General features: G+C 41.0%; 1 protein-coding gene across 10 annotated transcripts in view; it reads right to left on the minus strand.

Moving 5' to 3' along the window:
• The window catches only part of DISC1 (DISC1 scaffold protein), a 346,324-nt gene that overhangs the window by 10,942 nt on the left and 311,385 nt on the right, over positions 1-23,997 (minus strand). For 8 of the 10 annotated variants that reach the window (XM_082407588.1, XM_082407593.1, XM_082407597.1 and 5 more), the window contains one exon: positions 16,372-16,648. The exons of 1 other annotated variant lie outside the window; for it this stretch is intronic. In XM_082407588.1, the coding sequence (XP_082263714.1) occupies positions 16,372-16,648 (277 nt within the window). Of the gene's footprint in view, positions 1-14,889; positions 16,649-23,997 lie in introns of those variants that run through there. One more of the 10 variants, XM_082407602.1, reaches the window with a different exon arrangement.

The following is a 23,997-nucleotide window of genomic DNA, read 5'->3' on the forward strand; positions in this document are numbered from 1 at the left end:
AGACTCACAGACATAGAAAACAAACTTAAGGTTACCAAAGGGGAAAGGGAGGGGGAGATAAATTAGGAGTGTGGGATTAACATATACACACTACTATGTATAAAATAGATACACAACAAGGACCTACTGTATAGCACAGGGAACTATATTCAATGTCTTATAATAACCTATCATGGAAAATAATCTGAAAAAGAATAGATATATGTGTATATGTATATATATATATATATATATATATATATCTGAATCACTTTGCTGTACACCTGAAACTAACACAACATTGTAAATTAACTATATTTCAATTTAGAAAAGCCACCGCAGAGCAGAGTCGGAACCCTGCCCTCCCACAACCTGGCGCTAGGCCCACACTTCATTCAGTGCCCTTTGCTCTCTTATGTACCACCAAACCTGTGCCACCTGGAACTGACCCCACTGCCTTCCGTCACATGAGTCTTCTTGCCTGTGCCCCCTCCTCCATCCGTGTCTGAACCCCAGCGGTTCCTTCAAGGCCCCAAACAGTGCTTCCACCTGTAGCACAGATTCTGACACGAGTCAGTTTCTCACAAGTGATTGTAAACTCCCTGTGGGCAGGGCCTCAGGGTAATGCCTGGCATCTAGAGGGCCATGGATTTTTAAACGAAAAGAATAAACAGTGTCAAGAAAATAAGGAAAGAAAAGAGAGAATCTTAGAATAAAGGCAAAGGAAAAAAGCAGCACTGTGCTTGGTGAGATAAGCCAGACAGAGAAAGACAAATATTGTATTATGCCACTTATATGTGGAATCTAAAAAAACTGAACTTGGAGAAACAGAGAGTAGAGTGGTGGTCGCCAGGGGCTGGGGGTAGGGGAGTTGGAGAAAGGATGTTAAGAGTATGAACTTGCAGTTAGAAGATGAATAAATTCTGGAGATCTAATGCACAGCATAGTGATTATAGTCAACAATACTGAATTACATACTTAAAAAATGCTAAGAGACTAGATTTTTTTTTATTGGAGTATAATTGCTTTACAGTGTTGTGTTAGTTTCTGCTGCACAGTGAAGTGAATCAGCCATACGCATACACACATCCCCTCCCTCTTGGACCTCCTTCCCCCCGCCATCCCACCCAACTAGGTCATCACAGAGCACCAAGCTGAGTTCCCTGTGCTATACAGCAGGTTCCCACTAGCTACCTATTTTCCACATGCTAGTGTATTTATGTCAAACCTAATGTTCTCACCACAAAAAAAGAAATGATAAGTATGTGTCATGACAGAGGTGTTAGCTAAAGCTACAGTGGTCATCAATTGCAATATATAAATGTATCAAATCAACAGTTATATCTCAATAAAAATATAATAAATAAATAATCAGCAAAAAGTGAGCTCAGAATTTAGAAGTAACCAAATGTAAAACTAATATTTTCCCATCTAATGGTGAAAGTCTTAGAAGGCATACTAAAAAGAATTTTGCATAGGAAAAACAATTAAGATAGATATTCAGATTAAACTGCAGAGTTACTACAAAAACTACAATTAATGCCCAGCAAAAACAACAAAATCCCCAGGTGTGGTGATATTTCAAAAGTCCTTAGAGGCCATGAGTTATATAATATTATAATTGGAGCCCAAGAATAACCATTTAATCCAGATATGCAATTTAACATTCACTATATCAACTCCAGAATGCCCTAAAGTTTATATCCCAAATGGTCAACTACATCAGTGGACACAATTACACAAGAAGGCATGTGAAGCACACGTGAAGGTTTGTTCAGAATTGACCATAGCAGTGATGATGAGAAAACAGCAAATACATAAAAATCACATATACATATGTATTTTACTGATCCTAAAAGTAGTAACATTATCATTCAAAGATGCAGAATTATGGAGTAGACAAATTACATGGAAGTTAAGACAATGGGCAATGAGTAACGCCATAGTCACGCATGAACTAAATGAGACATGAAGAAAAAGAACATCTGGAGAAAAATGATTGACAGCAGTGAAACCACAAGTCATACACGAAGGAAAAAAATACAGTGGTAGTGGGAAAATATATATGACTGAGAATACACTTAAAAGAGACAAAAAAGCATAGAATCAGAACGTGGAACCAAGGAATGTAAAACACTCTTCGATGGAATCAAATGATTCAATCCTTATCTTAAGGCTAAAACAAATAGAAATCAAAGCTGAATTAAATCCATTTAAAATATGTCTTTACATCTTCCCCCAAACACATAATCCCTGCCTATTTTCCTTTTAAAATTATGTACAAATTGATAGTGATTGTATGAATTTGGGAAAGTAATTTAAGACCATGTAGCAAAACTTTAAACTGTTTATATTCTATGATCCAATATTCCCCTTTCTGGAACCTATCAAAAAGAAAATTTATATATTTAAATTTAAATAATTTTTATTAATCATTTTAAATAAATATAGAAAATGTCTATCATATATGTTAAATAATAATTTATTATTATTTTAGTAATGCAAAAGTAATTGCATTGAGTACAAGTAAGAGGAAATAACATAAATGCCCAACAATAAAGGGGACGGTTAAAATAAGTCCTGGTATATTCAATTTGTATTTAGCCATTAAAACCATTTTAATACAGGAATATTTAATGATGAGGAAATACTCAAATAGGCAAAGCACTAAAATATTAACAATTATTTGAAGGGGCAGCATTATAGCACATTTTTCTTTTCTTTTCTATACTTTGTTGTATTTTCCACATCTCTGAAAAATAGTAAAGAAGAAAGTTACTAAGAACACTAATTCAAGCCATAATGGAAAAGTATGGAAGAAATGCAACTGAATATTTTTAAAAAACAATTTTAAAGATTAAAAAGCACAAGACATAGAAAACAAACCTATGGTTACCAAAGGAGAAGGGGGGGGGGATAAATTAGGAGTATGCAATTAACAGATACAAACTACTCTACATAAAACAGATAACCAACAAGGACCTACTGTATAGCACAGGGAACTATGTTCAATATCTTATAATAACCTATAATGGAAAATGTTTTATATATATATATATATATAACTGAATCATTTTGCTGTACACCTGAAACTAACACAACACTGCAAATCAACTATACCTCAATAAAAAAATAAAAAAGACTAAAAAGCACAAAGAGGCATAAGGAAACAAACTCAGCGAGATCAAGATTCTCTGACCAGTAACAGAAGATCTGATTGGCATTCTCTCGTAGGGCTGCTCCTCCAAGTTACAGAATCTCCACCAAGTTCCTGCACAAACCACTACTGACAGATCCTGATCCTGTACTGAAAGGATACTGAGTGTGACCTGGGTGAGTATTATTTGAGTGGTTTATGGCTTTACCATAATGCTCTCACAGGGAATCTTGGGAATGAAATTAGTTTAAGACCTAAACTGAGAAGTGACAGCTGATGAGAGGGCAGATTTACATATTTTATCAATCTGATGAAAAATTCTGCTCCATCCAGAGAAATCCCATCTGTCCACCGAGGGCAGGACTGGACCAGAGTCGCGAGCATCAGGTGGACAAAGTTGTAGAGGTCCTGCCTGTGAACCCTACCCTGGAGGGGCCGGGCAGAACTTCCTTGTCATTTCCATGCTGTGCCCAGGCATGGCGGAGTGTGTGTGCGGCCACAGTGGTATGGCCTTCAGAACCTTTCCTCTCTGCTGTCAAGAGACAGTTTATTACTTCTCCCCCTTGAACCTGGCTGGGCCTTTAAGGATCCTCCGATGACAAGAACACGGTAGAGGTGACATGCCTGACTTCCAAAGCTAGATCATAATAGGTGATACGTCTCTCAGATCACTTGCCCTGGAACCCAGTCTCCATGTTGTGAGGAAGCCCAAGCCACCTGGTAGGCATCTGGTTGAGAGCCCCAACTAAGGACCCAGCCAACAGCCACATACGGGAGGAACTGAGCCTTCAGACAATCCCAGGCTCCACCTTCAAGTTATGCAGCAAACACCCAGACATTATGGGGCAGACAGCCCTCCCCATGGATTCATGCATATAAATGGGGGTGATTTGTTATGCAGCCATAGTAGCTAAAACAGCAGGATACATGGGTATACCCCACACAGGAGCCTGCCTGGATGGACGGGACCTTTGCAAAACGCTAGCAGGAAGTACTCCCTCACCAGTCCCTAGACCGACCGGATCTTGAAGTTCACTAAAGTGCTAAGGCTCAGACTTGTCTCAGGGTGGGGAGCCGGCTGAGAACTGTGGCTATGAGGCTGAGAAGTGCAAGAAAGAGATTTCAATGAGTGGCCACCGCTGTTGGTCACTGGTCCCCAGATCCCTGGCTCCTGGTCGAATGTGCAGGCGCAGATCCTGAACACCATATTTGCTTACGATGTAACCAATGGGATCTTGCTTCCTTCTAGCTTTGGGGAAAATGACTCTTTAGTGGACACAGCACAGCAAAATGCTCCATCACAAGAGGCAGAAGGGTAAGACACGAGTGAATTCCTGTCTCGGGATCTCACATCCCCCCTTGGGGGCACACTCACTGCCTGGGATGAAGGACAAAATCGTCGCCCTCTTTAAATGATTGCATCCTCCTGGGAACATGAGTGTGTGCTACAGTCACCCGGGATGGCAGGTCTCCTCTTCAGGAGGCATAAAGCCTGTTACCACTGGTTTCTCTCTTGCTGTGAGAACACTTTTCTCAAGTGTGTCCTTTTAAGCCAGTGGGTTTTCGGCTCACTCTGCAGAGACCCCCCTGGCAGGAAAGCAGGGAGCTTTACTGTCAATTCTACCCCAGTCTCTAATTTTATCCATATTATTTGTCTAAGCCAGAGTGGAATGTTAAAAATAAAAAGGGAAATAGGAGCTATTGAAGGGCTTTTGTTTGCTTGCTTAACAGAGAGGAAACTTCTTTTCAAAAAACTTGTTCTGGGCTTCCCTGGTGGCACAGTGGTTAAGAATCCGCCTGCCAATGCAGGGGACACGGGTTCGAGCCCTGGTCCGGGAAGATCCCACATGCCGCGGAGCAACTAACCCCGTGTGCCACAACTACTGAGCCTGTGCTCTAGAGCCTGCGAGCCACAACTACTGAGACCACCTGCCACAACTACTGAAGCCCGCGTGCCTAGAGCCCATGCTCTGCAACAAGAGAAGCCCTCGCACCACAACGAAGAGTGGACCCCGCTCGCTGCAACTAGAGAAAAGCCCGTGCGCAGCAATGAAGACCCAACACAGCCAAAAATAAATAAATAAATAAAATAAATTTATAAAAAAAAAAAAAACAACTTGTCCTTCAATAGATCTTCAGAAACAGCGGCATTTCTCTTTAAGCCAAAATAGTGAACTGTAAGTCAGGTGCACTGCTCTGGAGGCCCCAGCTTGGGATGTAACTGCAAGAAAGTGGAGCCCCTCATTTTCGCTCCCACCTGTTTCCCAGGACATCAAATGCCAGCGTTTACAAAGGGCCGCCTCAGTCAGGGCTGCTAAGAATGTCACGAGCCCTTCCCTGAGCACCTTCATACCTAGAAGCCGAGAGAACTGGAGCTGGCGGGGGGCTAGGGACCTCAGCCCCATCTAGTTCAGTTCCCCCTTACACACACATCGAAGGCGTCTCCAAGAGCCCTGTGACTTGCTGAAGGTCACACAAGGAGAAAGTGGTGGCTTGGGGTCCAAGATGCAGGTCTCCCCACATCTAGCCAGCTCTTTCCTCTGGATCTGACTTGGGGGGGGAAACACAGAAAGGGATTTGTGTTGGGCTGGCCCAGGGTGGGAATGAGGGAGCTACAAAGTGATGACAGAAAGAAATCAGAGAAGCAAACAGAGCCTAAAGATGTCTCTTCCCCTCCCTTCCTCCCTCAGGACTCTGCAACGTCTGCTCTGATTCCTGGAAGGCTCACCCTCACCCAGTTAGGTGGTCCCTCCACGACTTGGATACACATCACCTAGAAGTGGCGATTATGGTAACCAGGACAACGTGGGATGAAGTGATGAGCGAGGGACTTTTGGTCCCCATGTCCATGAAACACAAGGCTGGAAGCAGAAGACAGCAGGCGAGTCACTTGGGAAGGACCGTGAGTTTCTTCCCTCTGAATAAGAATATGACAGCCTTCACTGCTCGTCACTCGCATTGCCTTGCTAGATTCCCAGTGAACATTCCCTGAACCACATCCAGTAGCTCTTCATGCACGGGGGCTCTTCTCAGCGTGAAATTGGTAACGTTGGCTTCCACTTTATTATTAAATTAAATGTGGCAAGAAAAAAACCCCTACATCACTACATGACTGATACTCAAAAATTAAAATGTCACCCACTACAAAGTCATTGGTATTCCTAGCTGAAATGGAGTTTTGTAGGATTTGCAACCCTGAATGGATAAAGTACAGGTTGTTCGGCATTTCAAAGTGGCTTTGAAAACCCTCCAGTAATCTGTCCCATCAGGCAGTCTTTTCAGCCATTCACATTATTATTTTTTCTTTCTATACATCCATTCCATCATTTAGCCCTAGGAGGAACTATTTTCCCTATGGGCCAGAATGAAAGAAGCAGGACCAGGTAAAGGGGCTCTTAAGGAGCCTTTCTTCCCTCCTCTGCCTAGCAAATGCTCCCTCTCTCTTCGAAGCTCTGCAGGCAGGGCTTCCTCCAGGCAGGCTTCTGGATCCCTGAATCTCCTATCACCTCAACTCTGGGCTAGGACTGTTCCTCCAGCACCACGAACAGAACTTCTTCCACACGTGTATACCTGCCTGTCCCCCCAGCTACACGGTAGCAGAATGAGGTCCTGCCATCCCTGGAGCTCCAGTGCCACCTGTCTAGTTCTCAAAGGACGCTCAGGACACATTTGTCAAAGCAAGGAATGGAGACTTCTTCTCTTTCGCCAGGTCTCGAGGAAGCAATGCTGTTTCTCAGCCTGCCTTAGCCAAGGCCGCCTCCCTGAAGAGCCAGGCAGAGACAGTAAGACCTCTCTGAACAGTTCCTTTCCCTGGATGCAACCGAGAGCAGCCTTGCCTGGGATAATTCCTTGCCTCTAGGGCAGCCGTCAGGTCCCGTGCGCCTGCCCCAGCCCTTCCACACAAACACGTCTTTTATCGGCCTCAGGAAGAGCCCTAAATCTTCCGTACCGTCCCTCCACGCATGTCTGATTTGGTAGCCCTAACTCGGTCAGGCAATATTTCAAAGAGAATTTGCTTAACTCACCTCATGATCAAAACCCGTAGACTTTTGAGTGTTTGGGCAGAAATTTTCAGCTGTGTTGAATTAGACCTCATGTCAGATTTCTGTCCTGCTCACCAAACTCGGGAAGTGCGATTTAAAAGAGAAAATAGGATTTCCTTTGTTGGGCAGGATTTTCTCATTAAAATGACTTTCTAAAAACATTTATCTAGAAAAGTCTATACTCAGATCCAAAAATGCATTCAGTTGCTACCCTGAGCAGTCGCCTGCACACACTGGTGAAAACCACAGTCACGGACTCTGGGGCCGGGCTCAGCAAGGACTTTTTTACTTAGTGAGTTACCCGCAAACAAGACTATTCCCTTGCCTATGAAATTTGGAAAATATCAACATCGAAAGTTTTAAAACTGGAGAACGTATTGAAGCTCCCTACCAAGGGTAGGGAATATATTATATTATAATAATAATTGTTTTGATAAGAACGAGTATCTGGTGAAAACATCTCACCTAGCTACATCCAGAGTGATAAGGAAATTATATATATATATATATATATTTTTTTTTTTTTTTTCCCAAATAGAAAATGTATTTGGAACAGAAACTGGGTTAAATTGCTAGTTAGGCAGGTACTGCTGTAGCTGCCAACTTTACTTATGAAAGGCTGCCACACCTAACAAAGCAACACTTTCAGAAATGTTATTCGTCAGCGGTGACCTGCCACACATTTTAGCAGACTGGCTCCACCTTGGGTTAAGTCACTGGATCAAGAACATTGAAATAGCTGATGTTTTAAAATGCTGTCAAAAGCAGTTCTAAAGGGAGAGGCAGTATGATGTCTGGAATGACATCAAGTAGTAGAACAAGAAAAGCCTGATAACTGAAGTAAGAAGCCTTGCTATGATTTAAAAATTAATCTGAGGAAATCAACAAGTACCTTTCAGGTCTATATATCATGTGGGAAATGCATTTTGCTGGGTGCTGTGCTTAAGGAACCCGTCAATACAGACGAATGGATAAACAAGATGTGGTACATACACACAATGGAATATTACTCAGCCACGAAAAAGAATGAAATAATGCCATTCGCAGCAACATGGATGGACCTAGAGACTGTCATACTCAGTAAAGTCAGATAGAGAAAGACAAATACCATGTGATATCACTTATATGTGGAACCTAAAAAAAATGATACAAATGAACTTATTTACAAAACAGAAACAGACTCACAGACATAGAGAAAAAACTTATAGTTATCAAAGGGGAAGGAGGGGAGGAGGGATAAGTTAAGAGTTTGGGATTAATATATATCCACTACTGTATATAAAATAGATAAACAACAAGGACCTACTGTATAGCACAGGGAACTCTACTCAATATCTTATAATAACCTATAATGGGAAAGAATCTGAAATATATATATATATATATATATATATATATATATATATATATAACTGAATCACTGTGCTGTACACCTGAAACATTGTAAATCACCTATTCTTCAATTAAAAAAAAAAAGAAAAAAAGAACTTGTCAATAGTTCCCATGCTTGCCAGGACCTGTGGTATAAGGGAAGGTCCCCGCCTTGGACATCCCACTCTGTGTCCAACTACCCTACTCAGATCCCTATTTTCCTTGGTCATGTAATAAGGAATCAGCAATAGTTGCCTATCCATAAAAATGTCTAATTCCTGCAATGAAATTCACAGGCTACATCATAAAGAAAAGACAGGTGACAGAGCAGTCTGTATTTACAGATTGCTGAGCCACAGAAATACTTAAGTTTAAAAATCAATTAAAATCCCTGCATGCGCACATACATCCTTACACACCAAAGATGCGACTTGAGCCACATGATGTTTGTTCTGTTGTTAAGTTTCATTCTCTCTCCTATAGCTTGAGGTAAACCAGATGTGATTACCACCATCCATGAGCTTAGCTGATGCATTAAAGCATTTCCTTAGTTCCGTATTAAAATCACAGCCTTAAACATGTTTCTCTGGGCTGTTTTCCAAAATATTTGCTTGGCAAATACATTCCAGAAATGTTCTATGGTTTTCCCTTTTTTTAATTGCCCACATAAAGAATATTTACCTCAAACTCCCGTCCAATACCACAAAGAATATCTTTCACATCTATTTGAAATAGCTTTTGTAACTATTCGTGTTTTCACATAAATGCTGAGTTCTGCAGTCATTATGTAAAGCCAATAAGCAGAGAGGCACACATTAAGACACTAAAGGTACATCATTACTACTCCATATAATACAAGTATTCATCCAACTATTCAAATGATACAGTTACACCCTCAGTAAGTGGGTATTTTTTTTTAAAAGCATCCAGATGTCATCAGTGGCAAGGAAAGCATCTGAAATATTTAGATGTCTTTAGATCAGAACGAGCAATGAATTGTCTTCAAGTATCTGCACGCTTATTACAAAGAAAAGTTCTAAATAGAAGCATTAACAGAACCAAGGATATCGATGAAAGAAGAAATGGCCTGATAATTCCTGTATGCTCATTGACCTGTGGTTTCTAGTTGACATGAAGGACGAGCTTCAGAAAGCTGTATTTCCTATTCCATGATCATGTGAGAGAATTTGGTCTGCTTCCGTTTGACACCAATGTTGTGTAAGGCCCAACTCTATTAGAATCTTCGGAGGAAAAATCTATTTGTAAATGAGATTCATAGCATCAGCAAATACCTCAACAGTCTCTATTGAACACAAGGGTTCGGATTCTGGGAATAGTGACATCAAACCCTAAGACCTTTTTGTATGAGAAAATGAAGACAGAACACCTTTGGGGGGATTGCATTTCAGGGGATGTGCCCTGCCAACTGCCTGTTGCTCAGAAATACTGAACTACAAGGAGGACAGAATCAAATACCAACTTGCATCTGTGTTCATCTTAGATTACAGATTTTTTTGAATTTCTAAATGTTTTTTGTGAACTATGCAGCTATGAGATGACTAGAATTACTGCTTTTAACAGAGTTCACTTTCCAGAAATGTGAAAGCCTGGATTAAAAATCTCTCAGCTACTCAAAGGAAAACACTGCATATTCGTTAGACCAGCCGCCTGTGCTGTAAGTGCCATAACTCAGTCCTCAGCAGCCAGCCGGTGACAAGCCTCTATCCACCCCTCAGTGTTCATCAATGAATGACAAGGAATTTCCAAGGTGAAGGAGGCTCCGAGGGCCCCGAGGTTGTTTTCCTCAGAAGCACAGAACTATTTTTAATTAGTGGAAGAAGTGCCACAGTTAGGCCCTGGAGCAAAGAAAGTGGTTCCGTAATTTTCCAAAAGCAGAGAAAGCAGAGGACCCGAGGCGTCCATTTAGTCTCCTTGGGCAGGAGGCTGGCAAGCTGACATTAATTAACTGAGAGAACCGGCAGGAACCAGTTAACTGAAGGCCCAGAAGCCTCCTCTTCCCACCTGCCAGGTGTCCTGGGCTCTGCTCCCTCCCTCAAAGGCAGGGGCCAAGGCCAGGGCCAGGACATAGCCTGTGAGCCTGCCAACTTCCGATCCTATCGGTGGAGTTGTTTCTAAACCTATTGATGCCAGTTGCACTTAAATTAATTCCATAATTAACATAAATACTATGTAAAGCAATGAAATGTTAGTGGGAAAAGAAGGGGAGTTCTTGTCTCTATATAAACCAAGTTGAAAACCTTGGGAAAACTCAATAATATTTAAGAGAGGGAGAGAGGGGGAAACAGGACTGTTTTGCAAGTGCTCTCGAAGTTTCCAGTCCTCTTTAAAGAAATGCAAACTGGTAGTTGTAGATGATGCATTATTGGTGAGGCCTCTGCAAGAATGGCCATGGGAAAAGCCAGCCAGGAAGACCTATACAAACAAAAAGCCTTGGTCTTATAGCAAACTTAAAAAAAAAAAAAAAAAGTTTAAAATGCACATGTATCATTTTTTATGATTCTCTGGCTTTTTAATGAGTCAACCAATTACCAACCCTGATGGCAGCCTGATTGCTTCTACTGCTCTACTCTTGGGCTAAGGAGGATGGGTTTGCAACAAGAAATACTAAATTGTAGAGAAGGTGGAATTTCTCTTCACACCCAAGCTTTTTGCTTTCTCCCCAGAGGTCTTAGACAAAAAGAGTAAAAGCAGATGACGAGTGAGTGAGCAGTCCCACCCACCCCCGGGGGTTGTCTCATAAGTTCCAAGGTGTAAGAACTATGAAGACGTGTAGTTCAGGACCCGATCTTTCAACCCCGCTTCGCTGGTGAGGTTGCTGCCTCTCTGAGAGCTCAAGGGAGCTGAGAAGTGATAGGGAAGAGAGAGAATCAGGTCTGCATCTGTCAGGACCAAAGAAGCAGCCCTTTGACCACTTCAGAGGTTTCTAGAATTAGAAACCAGTTTAAGATGGTGAGGACCATGGACATATATACACTACCAAACGTAAAATAGATAGCTAGTGGGAAGCAACCGCATAGCACAGGGAGATCAGCTCGGTGCTTTGTGACCACCTAGAGGGGTGGGATAGGGAGGGTGGGAGGGAGATGCAAGAGGGAAGAGATATGGGAACATATGTATATGTATAACTGATTCACTTTGTTATAAAGCAGAAACTAACACACCATTGTAAAGCAATTATACTCCAATAAAGATGTTAAAAAAAAAAAAAAAAAAGATGGTGAGGACACACGTCTTCACCACAGATCTGTTTTTCCAGCTTTCTTTTCTTGTGAAATGGAGTAAAAAGGAATTGGGAGACATCAACAATCATTTCTGGAGACCCGTATAATAAATAAAACTGGAAATCAACTAGACTTCCATAAAAAAATAAAAATTAAAAAAAATAAAGCTACACTGTGTCTTATTGCTAATTCCTTTCACTGCAGACATCTTAACCCTGGCTACTCAAATCCTGCATGAGATGGCTCAAAGCTGCTGGACCATTTTTTGGCCTCTTTGGTGGCAGCTACTGGTTGGGAAAGGAAGCAGCTGGAGGCTGGGAGGGTGACATTGTCCAGGGGAACTCTGCGGGAGGGGAGCCCACTTTGTAGTAAAAACAGAAATCACCCCAGCAGCTCAGGCTGCAGACAGGAAAGAGACAATTACGCAGGTATAATGGCCAGTACAGCGAGTACAAAAAAGCAACTTCAGAGCAGAGGAAGCTAGCTCACTGATTTCCCCAGCTCCTCTCTGGCCCCCATGCAATTTCTGTAATGTCTATAAAGCAGAGCCAACGGCACCTGATTGTTTCCAGAGTCCCAGAAAAGGCTTGCAGGAGAGCTGTAATGAAACTGAAAAAGAAGAGGGCTCTCACCATTGAGGGAGTGCAAGCGCCTCGGTAACAAAGCTCACGGCAAATTACTATGCCTTAATGGGCCCAGCTGTAAAATGGGAAAAATGGTGCTGAGAAGCCCAGTGGGACCCTAAACACAGCAAAATCTTTAATTAATGACAAAGCACTGGTTATAACCAGTGCAACCAAAATGTACGCACCCACGTGGGGCAGATAAGCACAAGGAAGGCTTTGAAAATCCATCTCTCTGTGGACCTTCATAAGAAGTCATCAATTTTTCATGGAAGATTCGGGTTAAAAAGAAATTGACTGCCTTCAGGGCATCATGCTTCAGTAGAGAAACCCACGCGGGGTGGCCAGACCCAGCAGGGTGTTCCACAGCCAAACCAACTGACAGCTGCAAAGCAAACAGACACTGTGGCCACAGGATAAATACACAAGGATCCAGCCTTCAATGACTCCCTAGAAACCGAGGCAGGAAAACAAAAACACCTTCCGAATGAGACCCTTGGTTATAGTTTGTGCCTTCAGTAGCCTAAGATCCTCCATCCAAACACAAACAAGACTTTTCCTTTATTAAGCCTTTCTTTTCTTGAATAGCTTCCACTGATTCATTGCTCAGTTCTGCTTCTTAATAAAGGAAGCAAGGTATATTATTTTTAAAAGGTCTTAGAGATTCTTGTGACTGCCGGAAAGAGTGATAAACACACACACACACAAAACATTATTTAAGCCTCTACTATGTATGTACCAGTCACTTTTTTTTCAAATTGGGATATAGTTGCTTTACAATGTTGTGTTAATTTCTGCTGGACAATGAAGTGAATCAGCTGTACATATACATGTATCCCCTCCCTCTTGAACCTCCCTCCCTCCCACCCCACGCCCACCATCTAGGTCATCACAGAGCACCGAGCTGAGCTCCCCGAGCTATACAGCAGGTTCCCACTAGCTATCTGTTTTACACATGGTAGTGTATTTATGTCAAACCTAATCTCCCAATTCGTCCCACCCTCCCCTTCCCCCGCTGTGTCCACATGTCCGTTCTCAACGTCTACGTCTCTATTCCTGCCCTGCAAATAGGCTCATCTGTACCATTTTTCTAGATTCTACATATATGCGTTAATATCACTTTAGATGCTATTTTATTTAAATCTTCACAGCAACCTCATGAGATAGTTTTCATTATCCTCATTTTTTGTTTTGTTTGTTTTTTTTTAGCAGATAAGGGAATGCAGCTTGTGTACAGCCCGGCAGCCTCAGCTCTGCTCATTCTGCTGTACTGTCTTCCGATAGCCCTAAGCCAAGTGCAACCAATTCAAACATCTGTAGCCTCACTTTTAAGTAGGGAGATGTTATTTTTTTTAATTATAGTCACTTTTGTAACATTACATGCAGTAGAGTTCTGGGTGTAAAGTTATAGATTTAGACATACGCACACAGTTATGAAGCCATTACCACAATCAAGATACGGAATAGTGCTGTCACATACTGCCCCCCACCCCAGTTCCTTCATGTTGCCCTTTGCGATCGGTCCCTTCCCCCAATCCCAATTCCTGGCAACAACTGATCTGTTTTCTGTTTCCACAATTTTGCCCTTTCCAGAAAATACCTACCATCTTAACATTCCTGCCACTCAACGAGTTCAAAAGATGCCCGCCTCCCTCTGTGAGTATAAACCCAGAAAAGCAATGCAGGGACAGCACATGGGACGGGAAAGACACAGGGTGGGAGATGGCACTGAGCTAGCAGGAGCTTTCAAGGCCCCTCGTCTCTCTCCCACCCCCAAGAGAGCAACGAAAGACTACAGAACAACCTCAGTGCTTCAGCTGGGGGAGCGGAGCTGGGGGCTCAGTCCTGGAGCTTGAAGAGGCGGCCACTGTGCTCTTCGGTTCTCTCAGTCACAGCCCATGCCTCCTCCCCACAGAAACCTGGAGAATCATTCTGTGATAAAGCTCTACTCCATTCATCCTCGACTCTGATTTTCCTACTTTTAAGCAAACAAGCTGTTTTCCTATAGCCAGCTTGGCAGGTGCTTACAATGTTATAGAGGAAGAATAATCCTCCTATACTTAGAAGAGTCATCCCCCAGAGAGCCTGGAGGGACACATGGGCACAGCGAGGAGGGAAGGAGGGAAGGAAGGAAGAAAGGAAGGAAGGGAGGGAGGGAAAGAAACAAGGAAGGAAGGAAGGAAGGAAGGAGGAGGGAGGGAGGGAAGGAGGGAGGGAAAGAAAGAAGGCAGGAAGGAGAGAGGGAAAGAAAGAAGGCAGGAAGGAAGGAAAGAAGGAAGGAGGGAGGGAGGGAAGAAGGAAGTAAAGAAGGAAGGAAGGAAGAAGGAGGAGCAGGGAGGGAGGGAGGGATAGAGGGAGGGAGGGAGGGAGGGAAGGAGGGAGGGAAAGAAAGAAGGAAGGAAGGAAGAAGGAGGGAGGGAGGGAAGAAGGAAGGAAAGAAGAAAGGAAGGAAGAAGGAGGAGGAGGGAGGGAGGGAGGGAGGGAGGGAGGAGACTCTCCCTACAAGGTCAGATCTGCTGAAGCAGGCATGACCTCCAGGGGTGTTCATTGTCCCAGCAAACCCCACCATGTACCTGGCTTGGCTCCTGTCCTGGCACTGAGCTCCCGGGAGCCCCCTTTGGAGAGCCAGCCCTACCTTCAAAGACTCAGCCCCATGGCCTGCAGTTTCTTCCACCCAGGGCTCCCTTCCCCTCACTCAGGTAGTGTGTCCCTCGCACCAGAATATTCTTTGAAGCTGGCCAACTGCAACAGGCCACAAGTTTTCACCAGCTGTAAGCACGAGCTCGGGCAACCAGGCTTTGTGGAGGATTCCACCTGCAGGACCTCAGCTAACAAAGGAGTTGAGATCATTGACAGCTCAGTGCAGAGCCTAACTTTATGAGGCCAGCAGGATTCCAGAGAGTGACAACAGCCTGCTTTCTCATCAGGTTGTTCAATTCAAATATATGATCAAGTATCAATTTTCCCAGCGGTCCAGAAGACGGTGACTGTAAGCACACATTGTCAGCGAGCGTGTGCTCTGTAAAGATCATGGTCCTGCAGACAGGACGCTGGGGGGGCACGCAAATGGGGTGCGTTCCCTGGTGAGTCATGGCAGAGACCCAGGGAGGGGGCACTACTAATGGCAAACGTGAGATGTGAACGTGAAATGACACGTTCCTCCAGTTTCACCAAGGTTTTACTTTCTTTTAATATTCAGAACAGCTGGGAATCTGGCCAGAAAAAGCGCTCTAAAGCCTCCTGTCATAGCACTGAAACTGGAAAAAAATTCCTGGAGCCCTTTCGTTGAAAGAATCTTATTAGGGTTAGAGGGGAAAGTGTGAGAGGGGAGGGCAGAGAGGAGAGATGAACCACGGAGGGGAGGGGTGGGGAACTCTTCTCTGTTGATCTAGGTCAGCCTTGGGGTAAAATGTTGAATAAATCTACACTTTAATTTTTAATGCATATATCAAGGCCAAGTATTAGGTTGTTTTAAATGAAAAGAGCAAATTCTAACATTCATTATGATCTTGCTTTGGCAAAAACAGTTACTGGAATATATACATATATGTGTTTGATTCTAATGAACCAATATTGTAAAATATAGATTCTAAATACAAAATTAAATATCATATATGACATATATAATATATAGTACATACAGCAGCTATATGTTATATATGACATATATAGTGTGGGCTATATATATAGTAATTATATGTTAGATTGTATATTCTAACTATAGCCATGAAATTAGAATAAAAATAGAACTAATTCTTTCCATTCTCCTATATTTTAAACAACTTCTATAAAAATTCTACATCATTTTGTAATCATATTCAGGAGTTGTTAAATCTTTAAAGAGTTTGGGTGGTTCAGTGGGAAGCCCGCCCAGTGTTTACTGCTCTCACTTGAAGTGTGGTCCCAAATCATCCCTCAGAGTAAGGCCCCTATTGAGGCTATGAGGATGGACAGACCTCTTTCTGTTCACTGCCAGCACAGTGAGGAGAAGGGGTCAGGTGCACCTTCCACTCTTCAAATGCTTGCAAAGGGGTCTTCCTCTCATCTTCAGAGTGGGGCCTCGGGGGGGTGGCCAGAGCTGTTGTACAAGCACCTCCCCCTAAGTCATCCGTCTGTCTCTCATCTTCTGCCAACAGGCTGTCCCTGGCTTCCTGGAGCTGCAGGCTCTGGATAAGCAACCGACAAGCTTCCAAGTCAGCTTCCCACACTTCTCCAAGCAGTGGACACTTGCAGCTAAGGCAGAGAAGAAACAAAGGCATAAAAATTAATTCAGTGATGTTTTGTCATACCAAACCAATAGCTTGTCTACCTGGCTAAAAGTTAGAGTTAACAAGTTAAGTTTACATAGTGATGGATTATTTCAACCAGAAGATTCAGAGGGGCCAAATCTGTTTACCATCAAATAACAGTGAAATAAGTATAGTCCTTCTTAGCTACTTGGTCTGTAAGGCTATCCAAGATCCTAAATATTTTTCCAGACTCAGTGGCCCAATACAACACCCCCACTCATGTCTGTGCTCTAGTAGTGCTGCCTTAATTTGAGTCCCCAGACCTGCCCAATTCCCCCAGGGTAAGTACTTTTTCATGTGCTATTTCATCTGCCTAGATTGTCCCTCCCCCACCATTTTCCCTTACTAAACCACACTCACCCAGGTAACACAAATGAGTGAAGCAGTGCAGGGGTAATATAAACCATAACAACTGATATTCAGCCTCAGTGGCAGAAGGCAATAGAGAGAAGTGAACTCTTGCTAGTAGAAAGGACATATCCCTGCACAGGGAGCCCTTCCTCAGCTCAGGGCAACTAAAGCAATGAGGAATGTAGACTCAACGCTCACAAAACATTTTGACTTTCATGGAAAGCCAAAAAAAAACCCTGAAATTTTAAATGAAAGTATGTATTTTTCATCCATTCATTCAGCTTCAGGCTAGATATTTTCTATACACCTATCTTCCATTTAATAATCCTTCCTTCTACTGTGTCTAATCTGCTATTCAATTTATCTCTGTGTTCTAAATTTTAGTTACTTTATTTTTCAGTTCTATAATTTCTATTTGATTTTTTAAATATATTTCAGTTCTCTGCTGAAATTATCCATCATGTCCTCTGTCTTCCTCAACATATGAATCATCATTATTTTAAAGCCTGTATCTATAAATGATGAATCCAGAAGTAAAAAAGAAAGAATGAGACAGAAGCAATATTAAAAGAGCTAGTGTTGAGAATTTTCAAATAATTGACAAGAGACATCAAACTACACATTTGGGTAGCACTACAATCTCAAAGCAGGGAAAATCAAACTAAAAAACACACCTAGGTTCATCTTAGTGAAACTGCTGGACAATAAAGACAGATCAAAACTCTTAAAAACAGCTAGTGGAAAAAAAGACATTCACTTCAAGGAAGTATATCGGTGACAGAAATGGTGGATGCCAGGAGATAATAAAGCAACATCTTAAAAATCGTGGAAAAAACCTAACAATCTATAAATTACACAATTATTTTTAATTTCCTTCAAAAATAAAAGTGAAAGAAAGATATCTTCAAATAAAACTGAAAGAATTCTTTGGCAGTATATCCATAATAAAGGAAATGATCCCAGCTGGAAGCAAGGACATGCATAAAGGAATGAAAAACAATGGGAAGAGTAAATGTGTGGGTAAATTTAAGTGGCTGTTGATATAAAAAACAGTAATAATAATTTCTTTTGTGATCTAAAATATATGAAGAATTAAAATACCTGATAGCCAGCACAAAGAGAAGGAGGGAGTGAAAGGAATTAAAATAGTTTCAGTTCTTTGTGTTGTCCAGAAAGTAGTAAAGTCCTCATTTGTATTAAACTTTAAAAAGTCATGGATTCATATTGAACCCCTTATGGTAGTCATAAAACAGAGAAATTAAAAGAATGTATAACTAACAGGCTTGGGAGAAATGTTTTTAAATTTAAAAATACTTAAGTATTGGTTTAGTGAAAGCAATAAAGAAGACAGGAATGAATGTGGTACGGATAGGGAAAATGGCAAAATAGAACTATTTATTCCCTAATATATTAGGAATTACATTAAATATAAATAGATAAATACTGTATTTAAAAGTCAAAGATTTTAGACTAGAATAAAAAATTCAAAATCTAATTACATGTTGCTTACGAGAGACATACATAAATATAAGGATACAAACAGGTTGCAGACAAAAGGATGGAAATATGTCATGAAAGCATTAGTGATAAAGTGTAGTGGGGAAAGGACAGTCTTCTAAACATATGCACTACGTCAGCTGGATATCACTATAGGAAAAAAAAACAAATTCATGATTACTGGCTCATACCATGCAAACATCAATTTCAGGTGGATTGTAGATCAAAATGTGAAAAATAAAGGAATAAAACTTCTAGAAAATAATTCAGGCATACCTTGCTTCATTTTATTGCACTTCACGAATAGTGAATTTTTTTCTTTGCAAATTGAAGGTTTGTGGCAACCCTGCATCAAGTAAGTCTATCAGCACCATTATTTTAATAGCATTTTCTTATTCCATGTCTGTGTCACATTTTAGTAATTCTTACAATATTTCAAACCCTTCACCAGCAAAGAGTTTCAGCAAACTCGCTGAAGTCTCAGATGATGGTTAGCATTTTTAGCAATAAAGTATTTTTTAATGAAGGTATGTATATACATTGTTTTCTAGACATAATGCTCTTGCACACTTAATAGACTACAGTATAGTGTAAACACTGAGAAACCAAAATATTTGTGTGACTTGCCTATTGCAATATTTGCTTTATTGCCATGGTCTGGAACCAAACCTGCAATATCTCTGAGGTATGCCTGTGTAGGATAATATCTTTATGACTTTATAGTAAACAAAGATCTCTCAAACAGGATATTAAAAGTACTAACTATAAAGAAAACAAATGATAAATTTGACTATTATTATGAAGAACTTATATTCATCAAAAAAACCATTGAGAGAATGAAATGGTAAGCCGCAAAGAGGGAGAAGTTATTTGTAATACATGTAACCAATGAAGGACTGCTTCTGGAATATAAACAGGAATCCTACAAAACAATAAGAAAGAGACAGACAACCCAATTTTTTTAAAGGGCAAAGACTTGAACAGACACTTCACAAAAGAGGGCATCTAAATGGCCAATAAATACCTTATGAAAAGATGCACTATGCCATCAACTATCAGGAAAATGCACATTAAACTACAGTGCGATGTATTGCACATCATCAAGATGGCTAAAATCTAAAAGCCTGACAATACCAAGTGTCAGAGAAGGTAAAGAATGATTAGTCCTCTCCTATACTGCTGATGGGACTGTACATGAATAGTGTCTTTGAAATCTCTTTGACAGATGTACTAATGTTGAAAATATGTCGATCACATGACCCAAAACCACGACTCCTAGGTTTATACTCATGAAACGCACATATTCTCATTGTTCGCAGTCATCATGTTCTGTAGTCACCATGAGCACTGAATGAGCAGATACTGAACCACTGCTCTCAGGGGAAATGGAGGGTTAGCTTCCCGTGAGCCTTTGGTTACAACATTATCATTAACTGATCAATATATAACCTTGTTTTATGTGTGTTCCTGTTTAAAAACATCTTATTTAATATAGACTGTTGATTCATTAACACTGGGCTCATGGTCAGAGCACTGAAACTCAGGCCTGAACAAAGCTTACGAAACACATATGTTCTCCGTACGACACATCACAGCCTTCCTGCCCTCAGGAACACCAGAGAGCACTTCAGCACTGTGCTGGGGAGGGGGCCATTTGAACAGCAAAATCACCAAGAAAAAAGCACAAAGGTGTGAAAAACATGGCATTAACTAGAGAGCAAAAAGGGCACTTGTGTAGAGTATGAAAACTCTAACGAGGAAACAGAGCACTGCCTTGTTCGACCTCAGCTGGGATCGTGCACATCAGGTGACACAAATTTTTGGCCGCTCTGGGCACGTCCATGAATGACAGGGGAAGCTCTGCAGGTACTGATTTGGGAGTTACGAATAAATTTTAGTAAGTAGACAAACTCGCGAACACAAAATCCACCAATAATGAATATCAACTCTATATATGTATGATTGGACAACATTATTTGTAACAGCCGAAACCTGGGAGGGAAAACAAATGGCCATAAATGGAAGAGTGGATAAATTGTGGAATGTCCATTCAATGGAATTTTTGCAAAGAAGATGAACAAATTAGTACCATCTGCAACAATATGGATGAATCTCAAAAACATAAGGTTAGACAAAAAGGCAAAGAGGAGGCACTATGATTCCATTTATTTTATGTTCTTAAATATGCAAAACTAATTCATGGTGTTAGACATCAGGATAGTGGCTTCTCTGGGGAGAAGAGGGGTAATGACGGAAGAGGCATAAGGAAGGCTGCTGGTGTAACTAGAAGTGCTTTATTTTTCTATGGTGGTGAGTAGGTTCATTTTGTGAAAATTCATCAAGCAGTATATTCACAACATGTGCACTTTCTGATCGTGTTATATGCCAGTCTAAAATTAACAAAAGAGGGGAATTCCCTGGAGGTCCAGTGGTTAGGGATCCGCACTTCCACTGCAGGGGGCACAGGTTCGATCCCTGGTCAGGGAACTAAGATCCCACATGCCCTGCGGCGCAGCCAAAAAACAAATGAACAAAAAAACCCAAAAACAGTAACAGCAAAAAAAAATCCTAAAGTAATAAAGAGAAAGAGAACACAGATATCTGAGCCATGTCCTGGAGCAAGAGAGCAGGAATGGGGTCTGGTACACATGAGAAGAGACCATCCTTATTAGAAAAACTGGACTCTATTGTCCAGTTTCCTAATTGTAGCCAATCTGATACGTGACAAGTGGCATCTTGTTTGAAGTTGTGTTTCTCCACTACAATCGCTTCACAGCCACTCAGATTTCCTCCTGTGAATTGTCTTTACCTATCCATTGCCAGTTTATTCCTGCCTTGGGTTCCCCATCCTTTTCCTAAGGCTTTTGTTGAAGAAAGCATTTTATTGCCAGTTCAATATCTTTAATTTTTACAGTCTACTGATCTTCTGTTTCTCCTTGTATCCAGTTTAACAATTTATATCTTTTATAGAAATCAATCCATTTTCTCACAGGTTTCATATGTATTGTAATGTTTGTTCATAAATTTAAAAATTATTTTTTTAATTAATTAATTAATTACTTTTTGGCTGTGTTGGGTCTTCGTTGCTGCGTGCGGGCTTTCTCTAGTTGCGGTGAGCGGGGGCTACTCTTTGTTGCGGTGCACGGACTTCTCATTGCGGTGGCTTCTCTTGTTGCGGAGCATGTGCTCTAGGTGCACGGGCTTCAGTAGTTGTGGCACGTGGGCTCAATAGTTGTGGCTCGTGGGCTCTAAAGCACAGGCTCAGTAGTTGTGGTGCACAGGCTTGGCTGCTACGCGGCATGAGGGATCTTCCCGGACCAGGGCTCGAACCCGTGTCCCCTGCACTGGCAGGCGGATTCTTAACCACTGCACCACAAGGGAAGCCCTAAAAATTATTTTTAAAATCACTTGTCTCCATAGACATTTCTCCTTTTCATTCTGTACTTTATTTAAATATTTATTTACCTCTTTTCTGATTTATCTTGTTCAGTCTTATCAGAGGCTTGCTAGCTTATTAATCTTTTCAAAGAACAACCTTTTGCTTTGTTAATCTTTGTTATTGATTTTTGTTCTCTATTTCCTTGATTTCTGATTTCTTGATTTTACTTTAGATTTATTACCTTCTTATTAGCTTCTGCTGTTAAATGCTTGTTAGTTTTCTTTCTTTGATTTTCCTCTCTTACTACTTAATTTTTAGCTAATGTATTTAAAGCTCTAAATTTTCATCTGAGTAATACTTTAATCATTTCCAATATTTTTGTCTTTTATTACAAAAATTTTTTTAGTTTTAAAATTATTAAAATATTTTAAATATACAGAAAAATATGGAAAACAATTTAACAAACACTTGTATACCTACCATCAAACTTATTCATTTTCATATTTTTCTGTAATTGAATTCCAGAATTGGCAACATTATTGTCCCCAAAATTTTACATATAGTGCTAGTTTGTCTGATATTATAATTGTTACCCCAATATTCTTTTTTAAAAAAAATTTTTATTTTATTTATTTATTTTTGGCTGTGTTGGGTCTTCGTTTCTGTGCGAGGGCTTTCTCTAGTTGCGGCAAGCGGGGGCCACTCTTCATTGCGTTGCGCGGGTCTCTCACTATCGCGGCCTCTCTTGTTGCGGAGCACAGGCTCCAGACGCGCAGGCTCAGTAGTTGTGGCTCACGGGCCTAGTTGCTCCGCGGCATGTGGGATCCTCCCAGACCAGGGCTCGAACCCGTGTCCCCTGCATTAGCAGGCAGATTCTCAACCACTGCGCCACCAGGGAAACCCCCAATATTATTTTAGTTCCACTTTTCCTGGCTTATAGTTTTACCACACTTTATGTTCAACTTTATTTTTACTTTTTTTTTTTTTCAGAAATGAATGCAATACAAAACATTTGGCTGAATTTTATAAAAATCCATTCTGGAATTTAATCTTTGGGATTACTGGCTTTAACCCAGGTGTTGTAATTACTGTTTAATTGTTGCTGTTTTTGTGATATATTACAACTAAGATTTCTAATTTTTAGAAGTTGTATGTCTTTGTTTCTTTTTTCCTACCTTCCTTTTTCTTTTTATTAATTCACATAAAATTGTGAGAAAGAATACAGAGAGATCCATGTATCTTTTACTCAGTTTCCCACGATGGTAACATCTTGCAAAAATATAGTACAATATCACAACCAGGGAATTGGCATTGGTGCAATCCACTGATCTTATTCAGATGTCCTCTCTTGTGTGTGTGTGCATGTGTATGTCTATAGTTCTGTATAATTTTATCCCTTGTGTAAGCTCATGTATCCACCACCACATTCAAGGTACAGAACAACTCCACCACCACAAGCATCCCTATATGCTGTGTTATAACCACATCACTACTTCCCACCCTGACCCCCATCCCTAGTGTCTGGAAAACACTACATCTGTTCTCCATTTCTAAAATTTTGCCATTTCAAAAATGTTATATAAATAGAATCATAAATAATGCACCTTTTGGAATTGGCTTTTTTCATTCAACACAGTTCCTTGGAGATTCACATACCAATAGTTTATTCATTTCTATTGCTGAGTAGTGCGCCATGCTCTGTCTGGACCACAGTTTATTCAACCATTCACCCACTGAAGGACATCTGTGACGTTCCCAGCTTGGGAATATTATAAATAAAGTTGCTATGAACATTTGTGTACAGGTTTTTGTGTGAAATTAAGTTTTCATTTGTCGTCTGAGGGACTTGCAGTAGATCAGGGGAGGAATGAGGCTACCTGGGCTGCACCTTAGCAAACGTTCACCACCCCCTCATTCTATCCCCATCCCGTCTGCAAGGTGATACATTTGTGTGTATCTCGAGGCCATATTTTAGTTCTAGATTTTTACTAAGATACATTTTTGTTTTATTTGTAAGCTCTCTATTTCCTCAACAGTAAAATTTACTATTTTTTCATGTACTCTTT

The sequence above is a fragment of the Balaenoptera borealis genome (assembly GCF_965194805.1).
Source record: "Balaenoptera borealis genome assembly, chromosome: 10".
Classification (NCBI taxonomy): Eukaryota; Metazoa; Chordata; class Mammalia; order Artiodactyla; family Balaenopteridae; genus Balaenoptera; species Balaenoptera borealis.